The following is a 20,044-nucleotide window of genomic DNA, read 5'->3' on the forward strand; positions in this document are numbered from 1 at the left end:
GCTGGGGAAGCACAACTGCTGAACGTTTGCCGATAGCTGTTTCGTGACCAATCAGCTTCCAGCAACGCGAAACCAAAGAACCGTAAAGTACGAAGACTAGGCAAATCCGTGTACTACCCCCAATTCCCATGCTCCTGAAGCACCATTCGTTGCCATGGACACTAGTTCCAGAATATATATATATATATATATATATATATATATATATATATATATATATATATATATATATATATATATATATATATATATATATATGTGTGTGTGTGTGTGTGTGTGTGTGTGTGTGTGTGTGTGTGTGTGTGTGTGTGTGTGTGTGTGTGTGTGTGTGTGTGTGACGTATCAAGTGATGGTTAGTAAAGGTAGAGAAGGAAGAAGTGCTTTTGAAATAAACATGGCGTATGAGCCAGGCCACGTCGCCAATACATCATAGCGTCACACGAGTCGACAGGATGGAGACCTGCCTGCTCCTTCATCAGTCACTCATCATCGACGCAGTTCCCCAGAAGGCACCCTGACCACACATTGACTACCGAATCATCGCCTAGAAGGACAACGACCAGCACCATGACAGCACCATCAGACGACCTTCCCATTCCAAGTACGCCGGAGCAGCGGACGATGGACCTGTACAGGACTGGTTCGACCTGTTCGAGCACCACGCAACCGCTGCATCATGGTCGGAACGGGAGATGATCATCAACTTCACTGACTACATCTCCGGTGAGGCATTTAAGTTTTACCTCACCCACATCTTTGAAAATGACGAGTCATAGCAAAAGATCAGAGAAGAGATGTTCACTCGTTTTAAGGACTATGAACAAGACTTACTTATTGCCGACCATCTGGAGAAAACCGCACACTATCGTCAATTCCCTAAGCAGTCCTCAAGCATTCGAAAGCCCAACGCGAATCGACAGCTGCCACAAGACGAAGTGGCACATGCGTTTACTTTCAGAAGACCATGCGGGTTTTGGGAAAAACCTAACCATCAAGCGCGCCTCCCTTCTACACAAAAGTGAGCATTTCGAAAGTCCTCGCTCCAGGATATGACGCGAGGCGTTGCTCACCGACCTGATGCCCTTCACTCTTCATCTCGCATACATGGTCCACCACCTGGGTTTTCGTGACGCGGTTCTTCAAGCGCTCCTAACGCTGACCACTTGCCTTATAAGGCCGCCGTGTTCATGGTAGATGACCTGGCGCATCGGAAAAATACCCTGTCAAGCCATTCTTCTTCCGTACGGTTTCATGCATCACTGTCCGGCGCACACACCCTCGAGAGTCCAAACAAAACAGAAGGCTCAGACAAATCGAACGTCACACGCTGCCATGCGCAAGAGCCTCTTGTAGTGAACAGTGCAGAAAAAGCTTCTGAAGAACTTTCTATCAACTTTGAAGCATCATCTTCATTGCCTGAACTACATGACAACAGCTCACAGACAACCAGCTGCCGACTGGAGACGTGCACCATCAGGTTGTCATGAAAACCAGTGCGATGTTCAAGAAGTGCTTCCACCGCAATACGGTCCACAGCAACGTCAGCAACGCCAACAAAAGCAAGTCCGTGAATCGCGAACACTCCAAAGGACACACCAACATGGACGACGACGCAAAGCAAGCCTTTTAAAACAAATTCAAGAAGCGAGGCAACTTCGCATAAAGGATTGGCGCCCAAAACACAATTGGCACAAAATATCAAGATTGCGTCTAAGATTACAGCTCCGAAACCTCAGGAAACACCGAACAAGACAAGAAGTCACCAGTTCTACCACGCAAAGATTCAGACACCATCCCATTAGTTTACGACAACGGAGCCAACGCCACAGAAAACTACGAAAGAGACTGAACGTTATAATTTGTACAACGCACGAACATAGACATAATTCCTTGAACTTCAGTTCTTGTACACGCAGGCTGCAAGCACTAATCCTGTCTCAGCCGTGACACAAAATACAGCGCTTACGACAGAGGATTCGGCGCCTACGACATTCGAACTTCAAAAGCTCCAAGGACTTCCAACCTTGTTCGTTCCTCGCAGTTTCTCAAGTCATGTCATGGTCAGTGCAGTTTTGCAAGTCGCGGTTACCTTCTCCAGAACGCCACAGCCTACCTCGCCCACCAGAACTCCCCCATTCACCGGACTGCCGCACTCTCTTCTTAATTTTTGCGAGTTTACGGAACACCACTGGGACATGAAACCAATTGTGCATTTTGACATTTGTGACTTCTCAACCTTGCCTTGTTTACTTTTTCTTGTTCGTAATTCATGCCTTCTTTCGGGGGGAGGGGGAATCGTGTGACGTATCAAGTGATGGTTAGTAGAGGTAGAGAAGGAAGAAGTGCTTTTGGAATAAACATGGCGTTTGAGCCAGGCCACGTCGCCAATACATCATAGCGTCATATATATATATATATATATATATATATATATATATATATATATATATATATATATATATATATATATATATATATATATATATATATATATATATATATATATATATATATATATTGTTTATTAGCCGACACTCAGCGATGATTCACGACAGCGACGGTCAAAGCGGGGATCGACTCTCTGCGCGAGCTGCTCTTCTTCTTATGGAAAGGGCGACCCACTAGAAGGCGCTGCAGAGGACGACCCACTGTTCAAAGGCTTTACCACAACTACCCCGGGTACGAAAAGGGAGCCGCCTGGCGACCTAGCAGCTGGTTACAATGAGCGGGTCATGGTAGGCCTTGAGGCACTCCACGTTAACAATGTCGCGTCCTCGACGACGCATGTCCGAAGATGGTTCGATGGGTTCAATCAAGTAGTTGACTGGGGAAGTGCATTTGACGACACGGTAGGGGCCTTCGTATTTGGGCAATAGTTTTGAAGATAGGCCAGTTGCAGTAGTAGGGATGGAGAGCCAGACGAGCGCTCCAGGGAGGAACGTGGGCGCAGTAGTGCTGGCGTCAGCGCGAATGGCTTTTTGCCGCTCTTGATCATGCGCTGTAAATGTCCTTGCAAGCTCTCGACACTCTTCAGCAAGCTTGGCTGTAGCAGAAATAGGCGCCCACTCGGACGGATCTGGCTTGTACGGAAGTATAGTGTCGATGGTGTGCGACGGGTGCCTTCCATATAATAAAAAGAAAGGTGAAAAGCCAGTAGTGCTTTGAGGGGCGGTGTTATATGCGTAGGTGACGAAGGGTAGAATGTCATCCCAATTTGTGTGATCGGCGGCGACGTACTTGGAAAGCATGTCGCCGAGCGTACGGTTGAAACGTTCCGTGAGGCCATTCGTCTGCGGGTGGTAAGCAGCAGTTTTGCGGTGAACAACGTTGCACTCTTTGAGAATAGCTTCGACGACTTCAGACAGGAAGACGCGGCCTCGATCACTGAGCAGTTCCTGAGGTGGACCGTGTCGCAGCATGAATCGTTGGAGCAGGAAGGAGGCCACATCGCTCGCTGTAGCCGCGGGGAGAGCGGCAGTTTCGGCGTATCGCGTGAGGTGGTCCACAGCAACAATGGCCCAGCGGTTACCAGCTGACGTTAGTGGAAGTGGCCCATACAAATCGATGCCAACGCGCCCAAACGGCCTGGCAGGGCAAAGTAGAGGTTGCAGACCTACCGGCGACAGTTGCGTTGAAGTTTTGCGGCGCTGACATTCTATGCAGGAGCGAACGAATTTCTGCACGTAGCGGTACATGCCGCGCCAAAAGTACCGTTGGCGAATGCGGGGGTAAGTCTTCGATACCCCGGAGTGCGCACATTGCGGATCAGAATGAAAGAATTCGCATATGTCAGAGCGCAGACTGCGAGGTATGACTAGTAGCCACTGGTGGCCGTCACCGTTGTAATTGCGTCGGTGGAGGAGGTCGTCGCGAACGGCGAAATGGTGGGCTTGACGACGCAACGCGCGAGTGGATGGAGTGAATGGATCAGTCAGCAAGTCTATCAGTGAGGCAATCCATTGATCCTTGCGCTGTTCAGTAGCAATGATATGAATGCTAATCAAAGAAATAGCAAGGTGAGACACTGAGTTGTTGGCATTGTCGTCAGGCAAGGGAGAGCGCGACAGGGCGTCGGCGTCAGCATGTTGCCTTCCATTGCGGTACAGCACGCGGATGTCATAGTCTTGCAGGCGAAGTGCCCACCGGGCGAGACGGCCTGAGGGATCTTTCAATGACGACAACCAGCATAGTGCGTGGTGGTCGGTGACGACATCAAATGGGCGACCATACAAATAAGGTCGGAACTTTGCAAGGGCCCAGACGATTGCCAAACATTCTTTCTCGGTGACTGTGTAATTAGTCTCGGCTTTCGTAAGCGTACGGCTCGCGTACGCCACGACATATTCCGGGAACCCTGGTTTGCGCTGCGCAAGGACAGCGCCGAGGCCGACACCACTGGCATCCGTGTGTACCTCTGCAGGGGCCGTAGGGTCGTAGTGGCGGAGTATGGGAGGCGACGTCAACAAACGACGAAGTGTTCTGAAAGCGTCGTCGCACTGTGATGACCACGAATGGAGAGGCCCGTTACTTCCGAGAAGCTTCGTCAGCGGCGATATGATAGTCGCAAAGTTTCGAATGAAGCGCCGAAAGTAGGAACACAATCCTACGAGACTGTGCAGTTCCTTGACGGATGTCGGCTTGGGGAACTCGGTCACGGCTCGAAGCTTGGCTGGATCAGGGAGAATTCCGTCCTTGGACACGACGTAGCCGAGTATTGTCAGCTGCCGAGCTGCAAATTGGCACTTCTTTAAGTTCAGTTGCAGACTGGCGTTGCTCAGACGCGTTAAAACATGCCGAAGGCGTTGAAGATGCGTCGAGAAGTCAGGAGCGAAAACAACGACGTCATCGAGGTAGCACAGGCACGTGTGCCATTTCAGGTCACGCAGAACTGTATCCATCATGCGCTCAAAGGTGGCGGGCGCATTGCACAGCCCAAACGGCATAACGTTGAACTCGTACAAGCCGTCGGGGGTGACAAAAGCGGTCTTCGGTCGAGCGTCCTAAGCCATAGGTACTTGCCAGTACCCTGAGCGCAAATCGAGGGATGAAAAGAATTCTGCTCCTTGCAGGCTGTCAATCGCGTCATCTACCCGCGGTAGTGGATACACGTCCTTACGAGTGATCTTGTTGAGGCGTCGGTAGTCCACACAGAACCGCACAGAACCGTCCTTCTTCGTGACGAGAACGACAGGAGACGCCCAGGGGCTGCTAGAGGGGCGAATAACATCGCGGCGAAGCATGTCGTCGACTTTCTCATTGATTACACGGCGTTCTGTGGGAGATACGCGATATGGACGTTGCCGCAGCGGTGGCTGTGCGCCTGTGTCGATGCGATGCGTAACGGTGGATGTGCGGCCGAGAGAAGGTTGAGCGACATCGAAAGAAGAGCGGAATTCTTCCAACAGGCTCAAAAGCTGGGAACGCTGGCCCTGCGTACGGTCGTCGGGTAAGCAGGGACCGAATATATCATCGGATGATGAAGCAGATGTGGAAACAGCACCAAGCGTACAGGAACTTGAGCAGTGCATGTCATCGGGTTGATCCATAACTTGCGCGTCTTCGATGGGTTCCACGCTGCCGAGACATTCCCCTCGCACCAATGTAACGCTGTACGGAGATGAGTTCACGACGAAAATAGTGGTGCTGCCGTGAGTGAGTTGCACGGTCGCGAAAGGAACCAGCAAGCTTTTCTTATGAAAACACGATGAGATGGCGAGAGGAGTGCAGCGGCGTCAGAAAGGCTTGCGCAGATGAGCGACACCGCAACGGACGAGTTTGCAGGCACTTGAGTGTCGTCTCTGACGAGTACCTTGCTTGCAGCGGATGGACTGTCGGCCGGCGTCAAAGAAGAGAGTGGCGTGAGTTCTATTTCTGCTGGTGCGCAATGAATGACGGCGTCGTGGCGGGAGAGAAAATCCCATCCTAGGATGACGTCGTGAGAGCATGAAGAAATTATTATGAATTCGACCGCATACATCACGTCCTGAATCATAAGGCGGGCTGTGCACATCTCCGTAGGGTGAATACTTTGGGCGCTGGCTGTACGGAGGGAGAGCCCACAAAGTGGCGTGGTCACTTTGCGCAGTAATCGGCTAAGTTTTTCGTCCATCACGGATACGGCGGCCCCAGTATCTACAAGGGCAGATGCACGAACGCCATCCACAAGCACGTCTATAACGTTCGACGGGCTTTCCTGAGGGCTTCCGCAGTTCGACAGCGTCGCAGCCCTTGCCTCGTGGACTGCGACGACTAGTTTTCCTGGTCGCCCTCGAGTGGACGTGGCCGCATTGGCGACAGTGAGCGACGTCGTGGAGATGGTGAACGGTGGGTAGACGGAACGGGGCGGGACGACGGTGACATAGGCGGCGGTTGGTCATAAGAGCGGCTTGACTGGCTGGGAAAGTTGGAGGCGACCTGCGGTTGCTGCACACGATTGCAATAGCGTGCTACATGACCGACGCAACCACAAGCAAAGCAGATGGGGCGATTGTCAGCAGTGCGCCATTGGTTTGCGGGTCGCATCCATGTCGCAGAACGCGACTGACGAGCCGGCTGCTGATATGAGTGCATGGTAGGCGGTACTCGGGGCACGTGGGTGACGCCGGCGTATGTAGGCGAGACAGTTTCTCCAAAGGCCTGGGGCCTCGCGACGGGTTCGGTGTAATTTAGGGGAACAGTCGCAGAAATCGGTGGGGGCGGCCTGGCAACAACTTGGGCGTAGCTGAGTGGCACAGATGCAGGAGGCGGCTGGTGGTATTCAGGGACGACCTCCGCGATTTCCTGCTGAATGGCTCGGCGGAGCGGAGGTAGAAGTGTACTTGATGGCTGTTGAGCATGTTGTGGGGAAGCAAAAGCCAGTAGAGAGACCTGGCGGGCAACTTCCTCACGCACGAACGACTTGATTTCGGCGAGCAAGGTTGCGTGGTCAGGAACTGCTGACAAGGCCGAGAGATCAGCATCACGTGGTGGCGGTCGACGGGTCATCAAGCGCTGCCGCCGCAGCTCGTCGTAACTTTGGCATAACATGATGACTTCTGCCACAGTGCGGGGGTTCTTTGCCAGGAGCATGGTGAAGGCATCGTCGGCGATGCCTTTTAGAACATGCGTGATTTTGTCAGCCTCTGACATGTTCAGGTCGACTTTCTTGCACAAGTCAAGGATGTCCTCGATATAACTAGTGAAGGACTCTCCGGTCTGCTGGGCTCGTTCACGTAAACGCTGTTCAGCTTGCAGCTTACGAACGGCCGGGCGGCCGAACACGTCGACGACAGCGGTTTTAAAAGCGGACCATGTCGGGAAATCAGATGCGTGGTTGTTGTACCACATGCCGGCCACACCCGCGAGATAGAAAAACAGGTTGCCCAGTTTACCTGCTTCGTCCCAATGGTTGGGGACGCTCACGCGTTCGTACATGGCCAGCCAGTCCTCGACGTCGGTGCCATCCGCTCCGGTGAAGACAGGAGGGTCGCGGATGCGGGGGACACCGGGACATGGCGTCGGCGTAGGAGGAAGCGTTTGCTGGGCGGCGTCTTGGTGCATGGTTGGAGGCACGGTACGGGATCGAAGCTCCAAGGGCATCGAATGCGGACCGAAGGTCTTTGAAGGGCACAGCACTCTCAGCACTCTCCACCAAATTGTTAAGTGGTTTATTGGCCGACACTCAGCGATGATTCACGACAGCGACGGTCAAAGCGGGGATCGACTCTCTGCGCGAGCTTCTCTTCTTCTTATGGAAAGGGCGACCAACTAGAAGGCGCTGCAGAGGACGACCCACTGTTCAAAGGCTTTACCACTATATATATATATATATATATATATATATATATATATATATATATATATATATATATATATCAGGTCGCGGGATCAAATCCCGGCTGCGGCGGCTGCGTTTCCGATGGAGGCGGAAACGTTGTAGGCCCGTGTGCTCAGATTTGGGCGCACGTTAAAGAACCCCAGGTGATCAAAATTCCCGGAGCCCTCCACTTCGGCGTCTCTCATAATCATATGGTGGTTTTGGGACGTTAAACCCCACATATCTATCAATCATATATATATATATATATATATATATATATATATATATATATATGAAACTCTTTTCTACACTGTACATCACCTATATATATACTTTCACTGGCGCGATTGTTTGTTCTCGCTAAGGTCGTGTCAAAAAAAAAACAACAAACGAGCTACTGAATTTCTCTTTTTTCGTTCAGGAATATATTTATATGCTTTGGTCTTTGTACATGTCCCATGAGTGAACGACTTTTGCAGTATGCGAATGTTTCCGCAGCACGCGCGTGTGTGGCTCGATTCGTAAAGCAATGCCCTTCACGAGTCCGGGTAGAAGTGGTTGACCAAGGCCCGCACGCTGGCCATGGCCTTCATGAGTGGTTCGTACACGAGGTGGCGTGCCCCGACGCCCACGCTGAAGTCCAGGTGCGTGAAGGAGCGGTCTCGCACGCGGAAGTCGAGCACGAGTCGGGGCAACTTGTCGCGCAGCTGCGACACGTCCTTTGGGTCGGCCAGCCAGTCGCCGACGCTCCAGTAGAGCGCCACGGGCGCCGTCACCCGCGTCAGGTTGTACTCGGGAGGCTCGGCCTGCGGCGAAAAATGAGCGTTGGAGAGTGTGACTTAGAAGTGTGGCAGGTTGGGCTAGTTGGTATGGCATGACGACAGTTATAGCGCGAGAACAGAACGACGCCAAAGAGACAAGAAGGGCAGTGCTCGTGTCCTTCTTGTCCTTCTTGTCTCTGTGTCGTCCTTCTGTTCTCGCGCTATAACTATCGTCTTGGAGAATGTAACAACAACAACAACAACAAAAAAAAACAAAAAAACAACGAAAACAACAACAACAACAACAACAACAAATGTTAAGTGGACGTTTCAACGCGTTTTAAACATTGCCAGAAAATGTTGTCGATCGGTAGTCGAAGCTCCTGGGAACATGTGAGCCAAACATTACAGAGCACGCACCATGAAAATAACAAGAATAATGTCACAGCCAGCTAAAAATATCCCGCTCTTTCGCTCTACAAATGACGTCATAAGCGCTATTCGGCTTCGACATCAACGTGGCTCGCGGCCATTGGCTAATTTGAGCATCTCACGATGCTCATATCGTATTCGTTATCTTGCTGTAACGAATGTCAAATAAACTTATTGATTGATTGAATGATTAATTGATTGATTGATTGATTGATTGATTGATTGATTGGTTGGTTGATTGATTGCATAGCTACCGTGGCCGCCGTGGTGTGTCCAAGCTGCGTGACAATCATCTATTTCAGTTATCGCGCCGAAAATGAACCGGGCCTTGAACAAAAAAGAAAGAAAGAAGAACAATCCCGTCTTTGGCGCTGTTTGTTCTGTCTTAAAGGAAAAGGAAGTAATCGAGGTGCGTTGCCGTATACAACCGCACGTTCTTGCCTTCTCGTCCTGCCCCCCTCCCCGCCTTCCGACCTCTCGTGAGTAGATTTCGCGCGCTGACTGGGACGAAAGTAAAAAAAAAAAAGTGCCCGAAGTGTGTGACTAATCCCCGTATCTACCTAGGCTCTTAAACTCTAATAGGTAGATTATTAAAATATTACTTTCAAAACTGCGGTAGGGCCTCAATAATATAAGAAACGATAGAAGACAGCTGTTTTCCTTTTCCGACTTCGGAATGCGAAGCGAGAAGAGGCTTTCAAAGTTCGTAACAAAATCCGTTCGCAAAAACATTTAAAGTGGCCAAGTCGTTGGTTTTAATTTGCTCTACCATAGAGTGTAAAAACAATTGTGCGTTGCCGTGCAAAAAAGCTGATAACTGTTCAACAGCTCAAGAATTAAATATTCGTAAGCAACACCGCAACTTGCACGCAAAGAAACACGACAGCGTCTTACCTGTCCATACAGGGCTCGATTCCTTGTCCTGCCGAAGTCGAATTTCTGGAACTTTTCACTCAACACTAACTGAAACACAAGACGTGAAACAAAAGATGTTACGAGTTAGCGGAGGCATTGAAAGTGATTACGAATCAGCTCGACAAAGTTGGCAGACGTCTTAAATCTCTCCTGTTATTGTGTTATTGTCGGAACCGAAGAAATTGCGGAGACTCCTTAGGATATGAGAAATACGATCTGACATTACTGATCTAAAAATACCAGCCAGCTGATACCTCGACCGGACGACGAGAAACGAATAGAATTCGTTTCATCTTCTTAGCATTTTTAACACAAATGCACGCACGTACATACATAAAGTATAGTTGCACTTCCCCTTTACCCACCCAAATATATATATATATATATATATATATATATATATATATATATATATATATATATATATATATATATATATATATATATATATATATATATATTCGCGCCGCCGCACTGCTGTGCGGCTGCGCGAAACCGACCCAGCGGTCCTTTCGAAATGTGTTATTACAGGAGGATCAAGACAAACCATTCTTTCGGAAACGATTGCTTTAGTGGAACGAAGATTTGTTTACACGCTAGAGATTACTTCTGTGGGATAAAAGTTGTTTGTTTACGTGAGCAGCCGAAAGCAGCTGAAAGCAAACGAGCGCAGTCGGATGTATTTCCGCGTTTACTTATTTATACTGTACACGCCACCATCCTGTTGTGAAAATGGCAGGGCAGGGAAATAAAACGAGCTTTAAGAAAATTGCTCGGGCGCATCTCTGTAACGTTCGATTTTAATCATAGTCGCATGCTTAGCGTTCGTCCTGTTTCATTGCGTTCTTGTGTCCTTGTTCCCCGCACTGTTTCATTCATTTCAATCGCGTATAGGGCTTACCCTCAAGGATGTCCTCTGTACTGCACGATTTATGTGATTATTCTCAGCCAATTGTGGCTTCCTCACCTGAGCATAGTGTGCCATATCGTCACCTGAACGTAGTGTGCCATATTCCTCATCTGAGTATAGTGTGCCATATCGTCACCTGAACATAGTCTGCCATATTCCTCACCTGAGAATAGTGTGCCATATTCCTCACCTGAGCATAGTGTGCCATACCGTCACCTGAACATAGTCTGCCATATTTCTCACCTGAGCATAGTGTGCCATATCGTCACTTGAGTGTAGTGTGTCATATTTCTCACCGGAGCATAGTGTGCCATATCGTCACTTGAGTGTAGTGTGCCATATTCCTCACCTGAGCATAGTGTGCCATATCGTCACTTGAGTGTAGTGTGCCGTATTCCTCACCTGAGCATAGTGTTCCATATCGTCACTTCAGTGTAGTCTGCCATATTCCTCACCTGAGCATAGTGTGCCATATCGTCCCCTGAGCGTAGTGTGCCATAATCCTCACCTGAGCATAGTGTGCCATATCGTCCCCTGAGCGTAGTGTGCCATATTCCTCACCTGAGCATAGTGTGCCATATCGTCCCCTGAGCGTAGTGTGCCATATTCCTCACCTGAGCATAGTGTGCCATATCGTCCCCTGAGCGTAGTGTGCCATATTCCCCACCTGAGCATAGTGTGCCATATTCCTCACCTGAGCATAGTGTGCCATATCGTCACTTGAGTGTAGTGTGCCATATTCCTCACCTGAGCATAGTGTGCCATATCGTCACTTGAGTGTAGTGTGCCATATCGTCACTTGAGTGTAGTGTGCTATATTCCCCACCTCAGCATAGTGTGCCATATCGTCCCCTGAGTGTAGTGTGCCATATTCCTCACCTGAGCATAGTGTGCCATATCGTCACTCGAGTGTAGTGTGCCATGTTCCTCACCTGAGCATAGTGTGCCATATCGTCACTTGAGTGTAGTGTGCCATATTTCTCACCTGAGCATAGTGTGCCATATCGTCACTTGAGTGTAGTGTGCCATATTTCTCACCTGAGCATAGTGTGCCATATCGTCACTTGAGTGTATGTGACATATTCCTCACCTGAGCATAGTGTGCCATATTGTCACCTGAGCGTAGTGTGCCATATTCCTCACCTGAGCATAGTGTGTCATATTATCACCTGAGCGTATCATATTCCTACCCTGAGCGTAGTGTGCCATATTCTTCACTTGAGCGTAGTTTGCCATTTTCCTCACCTGAGCGTAGTGTGCCATATTTCTCACCGATGTTCCAGCCGGAGTGTGGCTCACGAGAACGGGAAGTCGAGTCTGCGAGGATGTAACACACAATATTGTATGTGGTATTTCCACTGCCATGCGGTGCATTCACTAAATAATGTGACGCTCTCGGCACAGGTGGCAAGCTGACTGGGTTGACTCAGTCATACTCAGATCAAGCCGTCAATCTGAGTGAGTCCGGGTGAGTAATACTTTTGTGCTTCTGAGCCCGAATGAGTCTGGTTGAGGAAAATTCTATTGAGTGAGTCCAGTTGAAGAACAGTTTTGGTGAGTTTGAGTGAGCTCCTTCTTTTTTATCAGTCTATGCCTCTGAGATCTTTGAGAGCAACAACTGCACGACGTTTCTAATACCAACGCACTTGATTACGATGTGATCTTTCGTTTAAAAACTTCGTAAACCCTTCTCTTCTGTCTATTTTCATTCTGCTTTCAGTAGAACCACTCGCACAGTATAGTGTTAATATAGGGACTAAATTAAATACATAATGAAAAATTATGTCAAGGTTCCATTGAAAATTTGTTTTGGCACGCCGGCCCATATCAGTAAAAAAAAAGCTTTCCGGAGGCATGCCGAGAGAGTTAAATGATATGGCGATACTTCCCTAAACACGGCGCGACTTCGTATGAAAGTTTATGTACATCTTCGCATAAAATTTTCTTCGGAGAAAATATAGCTCACTTCAATACCGAACACGGCTGCATCATCTTTCAAGTGCCCTTTTCCAGGTGTCATGAACAAGTCTTTTTTAAGAATTGTAATAGTTCTTTTGATTTAGCACTAATACCATATATGTACCCTAACATGTAGATGAATTCAACTAAAGTTATGCCAAGGAAAGTTTAGGGGACATAAATTGTTACTTTCGACTGTAGAGTATTGTGACGAAAATTGAAATGTATTAACGTGGACGAAAATTGCCCTGTCCATCGGTGGGATTTGAACCCATGACACTCGAATGACACAACCTGCCGGTTAATCTACGACAGACGGCACTTCGTCATGCAGTTTGCTGCGGCACGTGTGATTTATAGGAGTGTTAGTCAGCGCACAAGGGTAGTCCCCTATCGCATGACTGATTTGGTTGTGCGTAACAGAGAAACGAGTACATCGAAAGAAGCTCCCCCTTCTCTCGTTCATGTACGTACCGTAGTCACCCAATACTTGAAATAGCAAGCTAGCCAGTAGATCAGGCTAGCATCTTCGAGGTTATCCTTGGATATTGCAATCTATCTTGCAATGAATGCTCAAGAGAGAGAAGGGGTAGAGGAAAGGTAAGGACGTTAACTAGTCTACGTACAGTTTGCTACCTTGCACATGGGGAAGGGAATAAGGCAGCTTAATTGGCATCTCGGTTATGCACTTCCACTCAGTAACAAAAATCGGTCACGAAGGCTAGTCTGCGCTCGTCGGAAGTAGCAGCCGGAAATGCGTCGTGAGCGCCGCCTGTTGGATACCGCATGAGGCGCATACTAGCGGGAAAAACAAAAGGGTGTTTCCTTTTCGTTACACCGCAGCCTCCCATCGGCTCACAAGTTTCCGCACAGCTCGTTAGGACCATCAATCATCTTGATACAACGCGTACCTTGTTGAGTTGTGGGCCCTCTGGTCCGCAAATAAAGAAGATGGCGTTCTCGCACAGGCTGCGCGACTCCTCGAACTGGCACAGAGTTCCGGCGACGAGCCTCATCAGCGGACTGCTTGGCAGGAAGTCGTACTCGCCGAACAGGGCAAACAGGGCCTGCGGGAAGCACAGGTAGAAAAAAAGAAATGAGCGACAAAAGGAATACAGCAAGCAATGTCAGTATGGACGTGTCGGTGCCTGAAAGGAATTACCGTCTTCCCCAACGATTCTGTGAGTCTGGTAGAGAGGCGTGAAACACGCCAGTCGACAATCATAATTATACCGAGACATGCAACGTTAACTTGAGATATAACAGCGCAACAATAAAGGCACGCATGAAAGTGAAGACACAACCAGCACAGTCTTTTAAGTAAAGATTGCTCAGTGTCCAGAAAATAAACGTGCTCTTCACCACATGTCATCCTTTATGTTTCGCAAATGGTGGGAGTGAGGGGGGGGGGGGGGTGGAGGTTGCCTTACCATCGGTGTTGACTACCTTCTCATCACGGAAACATTGTTTTTTAGGGGCGAAGCTCCTTAAGACCTCACGATGTCCGCCGTCTCCCATCTGTCCGTAACACGTCTTCATCTGTTTGACATTTCTGAACCATTTTTCATGTAACCTTCAACTTATAAGCAACAGAGGGCGCCGTGGTTAATTGTAGATGTGATGGCGCTGCTGTTAACGCTATATATATATATATATATATATATATATATATATATATATATATATATATATATATATATATATATATATATATATATATATATATATATATATATATATATATATATATATAACCGCGTTCAATACTACACATTCTCTTTTCTCATATGGACGAAGACGAACGCAGCAAAGCGCGACGTGCTGAGTATCAGCGTCGCCGTCGACGGGAAACTACCGCGGAGACAAAAGAGAAGATAGCGGATGCAAAGCGGCGACGGCGACAACAAAGTTCTACAGACTAGGGCTAAGGAAGCAAAGGCTAAGCGGGAAAAACGCCAAGCTGACGCGCAGTTGAGACAACTTGAAGCGGGTGCAAGGTGGCAATACCGACAAGAAAATTCTACACCAGAGACGATAGCTAATGAAGCTGTGATTATTAAGTCAAAACGTAACCCGGAACTTGGAACCTCATATCAGCTGTAAAGAAGAATCACCGCTATACCACAATCGGTCTCAGCACTATCTCTTCGAGTAAAAAAATATATAAGTATCACAACCACAATCAGTTTCAGTACTATCTCAACATTAATCACAATAATCACCTCCGAAAGTTTCGCCCCATAATTATCTTCAAGAAGCTTGAAATGCAGTGATTTTTTTTTTTTCATATTCGGTAGCTTATGCGTGGTTCATTCCTTTGTCGTCTGCTTGGCGATGCCTGGTCATATTATTGACAGACGCATAGTGAAGCAGCATACATGTTCAAGTCGTAATGCTAAACGTCTATAATTAGAGCTGCCTGATTTATACAGCGCATAGTGACTTTGCCCCCATTGCTTAACTTTACATGGATTATCGGCAGCGATTCCAATAATATGTACCAATATGCCGTATCATTCCCACATAAATGCGTTATTACTCTCAAGTGGTTTAACTTACTACCATTCTGTAGTTAGATGTCTTTTTTTTCTCAATACAGGCCCAGCAGCACCGGTCACATATTTTCCACATTGCCTGCTGCAGTTCTTTGTCTCGCGTACTTTTCACTCGGAGAAAAACCTGCGCAGGAAAATGAGCGAGACAAAGCGCCCGTCTAGGCGTGCATGCCACCCACCCCTGCACTCTCCACAAATGGCGCCAGGTGCCGTATGGGGGACCTCATGTACGTCACCGTGGTCACCGGCGCCATGGCAGCGAACAGTTCAATCTGCGATAGAAAGAGGAGTCGTGTTACTTCACAGGCAAGTTCTCAGACTTTTTCCCCAATGCCTTGAAGACATTTCAACCAGAACAATAAGAATGCGGTGAAGCGCTTTCGTAAGCCTTTCTCAGATCATGAATCAACCGGCGCAGTAACTGCAATGTTGCCTCCGAGCACAGCACGTCGAGGAGCCTCCCACGTCAACGTCGCTTCAAGCGCCTCAGTATGGCGGTGGCGCTTACCGCTGTTTATAAACATGGAAGAGGTATATATGACACCTGCATCATGCCGGTACTTACCAACAAAGCATAAACCTGGAGGTTTTCATTTGATCGTAAGTTGAGGACGACCCACAAAGCGATGGAAAGAAAAGTGATGGTTGCAACGTTTAAAGGTCAAGAAGAGAGGGCAGTGGGTCAGGCAATAAGCGGGAGTAAAATATATCTTAGTCAAAATCAAGAAAAAAATGGTATGGACGGGGCACGCAGCGCAAAGGTAAGATAACTGTTGGCCATTAACACAATTGAATGTAATGCACGAAAATCGATGCAAACACAAGGAAGGACACGAGATACGGTGCCATTAATTATTAAATTGTCAATTACTTTGGTTATGAACACACACTAACCCACCCAAAAAAGTTCTTCTGTAGTCATTAGCACAATAAAAGACGACATTCCAGGAAGAGGCACGAAGGGAGGAAAAAAGTTGGGTGAGCAGATGAGATTAAGAAGCTTGCGGGTATAATGAGGCTGCAGTATGCGCAGAACAGGTTTAATTGGCGAAACACGCGATAGGCCCAGCTGTGGTTGTAGGTGAACTGATTATGATCAGTGTGATGATTATGGTGAAGACGACGCTTTGGGGACTTGTTAGCGCTCGTACCTTGTCGTTGTACTCGGGTCTTTCGGCCAGCAGTCCGAACAGTACGAGGCAACCCTGAGAGTGCCCGACGTAGAACAGTTTCTGCTGTCCGGTGGCGTTCAGCACGAAGTCCAGCATAGCCGGCAGGTCGTACGAAATCATCTCGTCGAAGCTTCCCTCGAAAGAGAAAGGAATGTCACAAGCGTCAGGCATGGTCTCGTTCTGGTCAAAGAACAGTACACTGGTTGACATTGTATGACATTGCTGCATCACGTTGTATTGCATTGTATAAAGGGCAGTATCGTGAAACGTTTAATCAATTGGACTTACAAAAGGTTTCTTTCAGAACTCTGCCATTGATGTCGTCATTAGAGGTGCACTAGCTAAAAAGGAAATTGAAGTTTTAAATTACAGTTGAAAGAGGTGTACGCCTCTCTGCATGGTACCGTGCTTACGGTGCTTGGCTGTAAAGCCACAGGCCGTGCTTTCGATATCTACCAAAGTGGTCGCATAGCGATGTACAAATGATAAATTTCAGAACTGAATCAAATTGAACTGAATCAAACTGAATCAACGCAAGTTGATCCAAAATTTAAAAATTTTGTCATCACCAGGCGTCGATGGCATTTCTTCTAAATTTTTGAAAAACACTGACGTTCATTCCTCAATTATTCTGTCAAGACTTTTTGATCAGTCATTAGAAGAAGGTGTTCTCCCAGAGGACTGGAAGGTGGGGAAGGTGGCTCCCTTGTTTAAATCAGGAGACGCTCATAGTCCCGGGAATTATCGCCCCATTTCACTAACCAGTGTACCATGCAAACTTCTCGAACATGTAATTTACACCCACGTCGTGAGTTATCTTGAAAGTAACGCCTTCTTTAGCATTCACCAACACGGGTTTAGGAAATATTATTCATGTGAGACACAGCTTCTGGCCTTCACTAACGATTTATTCTCTGCTGCTGATCGTTCATCTACTGTTGATTGTGTCTTCATAGATTTTTCAGAAGCCTTTGATACCGTCTGCCACAAGTTACTTCTTCTGAAACTAAACGCGCTAAATATTGATGCTAACGTCTTAAAGTGGATTAAATGTTTCTTATCTAACCGCACCCAGTTTGTAACTGCTAACGACCATTGTTCCCCGACTAGCCCTGTAACGTCCGGCGTTCCGCAAGGTTCAGTTCTTGGTCCCCTACAATTTCTTATCTACATCAACGACTTACCTAAAGACATTTCATCATCCATCAAACTATTTGCCGATGACTGTGTAATTTACCGTGAAATCCAGACTAACGCAGATAATCTTGCCCTTCAAACAGACCTGGATCACATTTCATCATGGTGCGACGCATGGTTAATGAAGCTAAACGTTACTAAATGCAAGGCTATGCGAATTTCCCGTTGTATTTATCATAATGTACCGTGCGACTACACACTTAACCACAGCAATCTCGATATGGTTTCGTCCTACAAGTACCTTGGAGTGTATATTTCTAACAATATCTCTTGGAACACGCATGTCGATTATATTACAAACAATGCGAATCGCACGTTAGGTTATCTGCGCAGAAACTTTTCTTTGGCTCCGACTAAACTTAAACTTCTGCTTTATCAAACATTAGTCCGACCCAAACTCGAGTACGCGTCATCAGTCTGGGATCCACATACCAATTACCTCGCTCACAGCATCGAGGCGGTTCAAAATCGCTCGGCACGTTTTGTCATGTCAAACTACCATCGCACGTCCAGTGTTACCTCGATGAAAGCCAATCTTCACTTACCCACTCTCTCACTGCGGCGTAAAATATCTCGCCTTTGCCTGTTCCATAAGATCTTTCATTGCATTCCGTCTTTTAGAAACACTCTTTTCCAGCCCCCATCGTACGTTTCCTCACGCAACGACCATCAGTTTAAAGTGGGCGTTCCTAGCGCCCGCAGGAATTTATACTTTGAATCATTCATCCCGAAAACTGCAAATGAGTGGAACCACCTTCCCGCCCCTATCGCTGCTATCACTGACCTCACTTTGTTTAAAAACGCCCTCTCTAACCATTTCGCGTAAATTCGCCACTTAAGTCACGCTGTGTTTTCTCTTGTTAGTTTTTTTGTGTGCGCGTGTCATTCGAAGACGCAACCATGTTGAACATTGTTGTTACAACCACCCTGCCTCTTCTTCACATCACGCAGTCTTTCTTTTCTTTTATGGTTTTCAGACCGCCATTGTGCGCATATAATTTTGATTTGCTGTATTTCCTGATTTTCTGTACGATGTATACCCGCTCCTCTCTGTAATGCTTCGGCCTTGAGAGTAAATAAATGAAATGAAATGAAATGAAAATGCGAATCTGATATGAGTACGAATTGAACACTATTTGAATAGTTCTCGAATAGGAAGGCAATAATGTTCAAAATGGATAAGTAATTCAACAATATTTCATTTGGAACAAACAGTCACAAACTATAACAAAAAGAGCAATACAATTAACTTTAACCGGCAAAAGAAGACTCCTTATTTTGAAACTGAGGTAGGCTCGTATTAAATGTGACAGCCTACGTACGACGTAATATAGCAGTTTCTTCAGTGTTAAAGGCGTAACTTCGTCACCACTTTTTAAACAAGATTAGGCAGTAAAGGTAAACGATGTTTGATGAATCAACATGATCAATCTCAGGATAAGCATAGCAGCTAAATCGAAGACAGTTTTCCTTGAAGACACTACAGCTTTAAGTAAAAGTATACCTCCATATCTGATAATTACGATATCAACAGTCCTACAAAATGGTTGGGCTGCATGTGCCTTGGCAATCCAGTAAATAAAACAAGAAAGTTCTTTCTTCAAACAATGAAACAGTAACAAAACAAAATCGTGCTTTTTATTTGCTGCTTTGCCACTAAGTGCTGACTGTTCGAAGAGTATTCGGTTATTTCCGAAATGTCCGATTCGATTCGAGTACCGAATCGAACACAGCGCTAATTGACTCATCATTCGGGGTTTGCGAATATTCGCACACACCTGCGATGGAGGCGAAATGCAACAGCCACGTGTGCTGTGCCATGTCAGTGCACGTCAAAAAACACCAAATGATCGAGCCTTCACTAGCCCTACACTACGGCTTCCTGCATAATGTTATCGCGGTTTTAGAACGAAATGCCCGAAGTATTATTATCGTTATTATTGAAGTTAAAAGATGAAGCGAAGATCATGGCAAAGACCTCTAACGCGACGTTTTCCACAGGTGTGAGTGTTTTTTTTTTTTTTCACGTGTCGTTAGCTCAAAATAATGACGCAATTTTTTGAAAATCTGTGTCAGACAAAAAGTATCTATCTTGTCGCACTCCTACGCCAAGCAAATCTAGTTGTCAGCCTCACGCACACACGCTTTTGACATCAAACTTTTAGCCGTTTCGTACACACCAACGACTCGTTGGGAAATCATTTCATTAGGCCACAAACATTTTCTAATGCTCATTTGATCTTGTTAACATACAAAATAAAAAACTAACATAAATTTTTATCGCCCCACAAGGGGCGAATCTGATGCTCTATAGATGATAACGCAGTTGAGAGTGTTTTTTTCTG

General features: G+C 47.0%; 1 protein-coding gene across 1 annotated transcript in view; it reads right to left on the minus strand.

The window, feature by feature from the left end:
- Nucleotides 1-20,044, minus strand: part of LOC119176431 (uncharacterized) — a 54,602-nt gene that overhangs the window by 23,333 nt on the left and 11,225 nt on the right. Inside the window, exons 4-9 of the mRNA XM_075887823.1 lie at nucleotides 16,482-16,632; nucleotides 15,510-15,602; nucleotides 13,687-13,842; nucleotides 12,062-12,133; nucleotides 9,886-9,954; nucleotides 8,338-8,604 (exon numbers count right to left, since the gene is read on the minus strand). Coding sequence (XP_075743938.1) covers nucleotides 8,338-8,604; nucleotides 9,886-9,954; nucleotides 12,062-12,133; nucleotides 13,687-13,842; nucleotides 15,510-15,602; nucleotides 16,482-16,632 — 808 coding nt within the window. The remainder of the gene's footprint in view (nucleotides 1-8,337; nucleotides 8,605-9,885; nucleotides 9,955-12,061; nucleotides 12,134-13,686; nucleotides 13,843-15,509; nucleotides 15,603-16,481; nucleotides 16,633-20,044) is intronic.

The sequence above is a fragment of the Rhipicephalus microplus genome, chromosome 3 (assembly GCF_043290135.1).
Source record: "Rhipicephalus microplus isolate Deutch F79 chromosome 3, USDA_Rmic, whole genome shotgun sequence".
In the NCBI taxonomy this organism is placed as follows: Eukaryota; Metazoa; Arthropoda; class Arachnida; order Ixodida; family Ixodidae; genus Rhipicephalus; species Rhipicephalus microplus.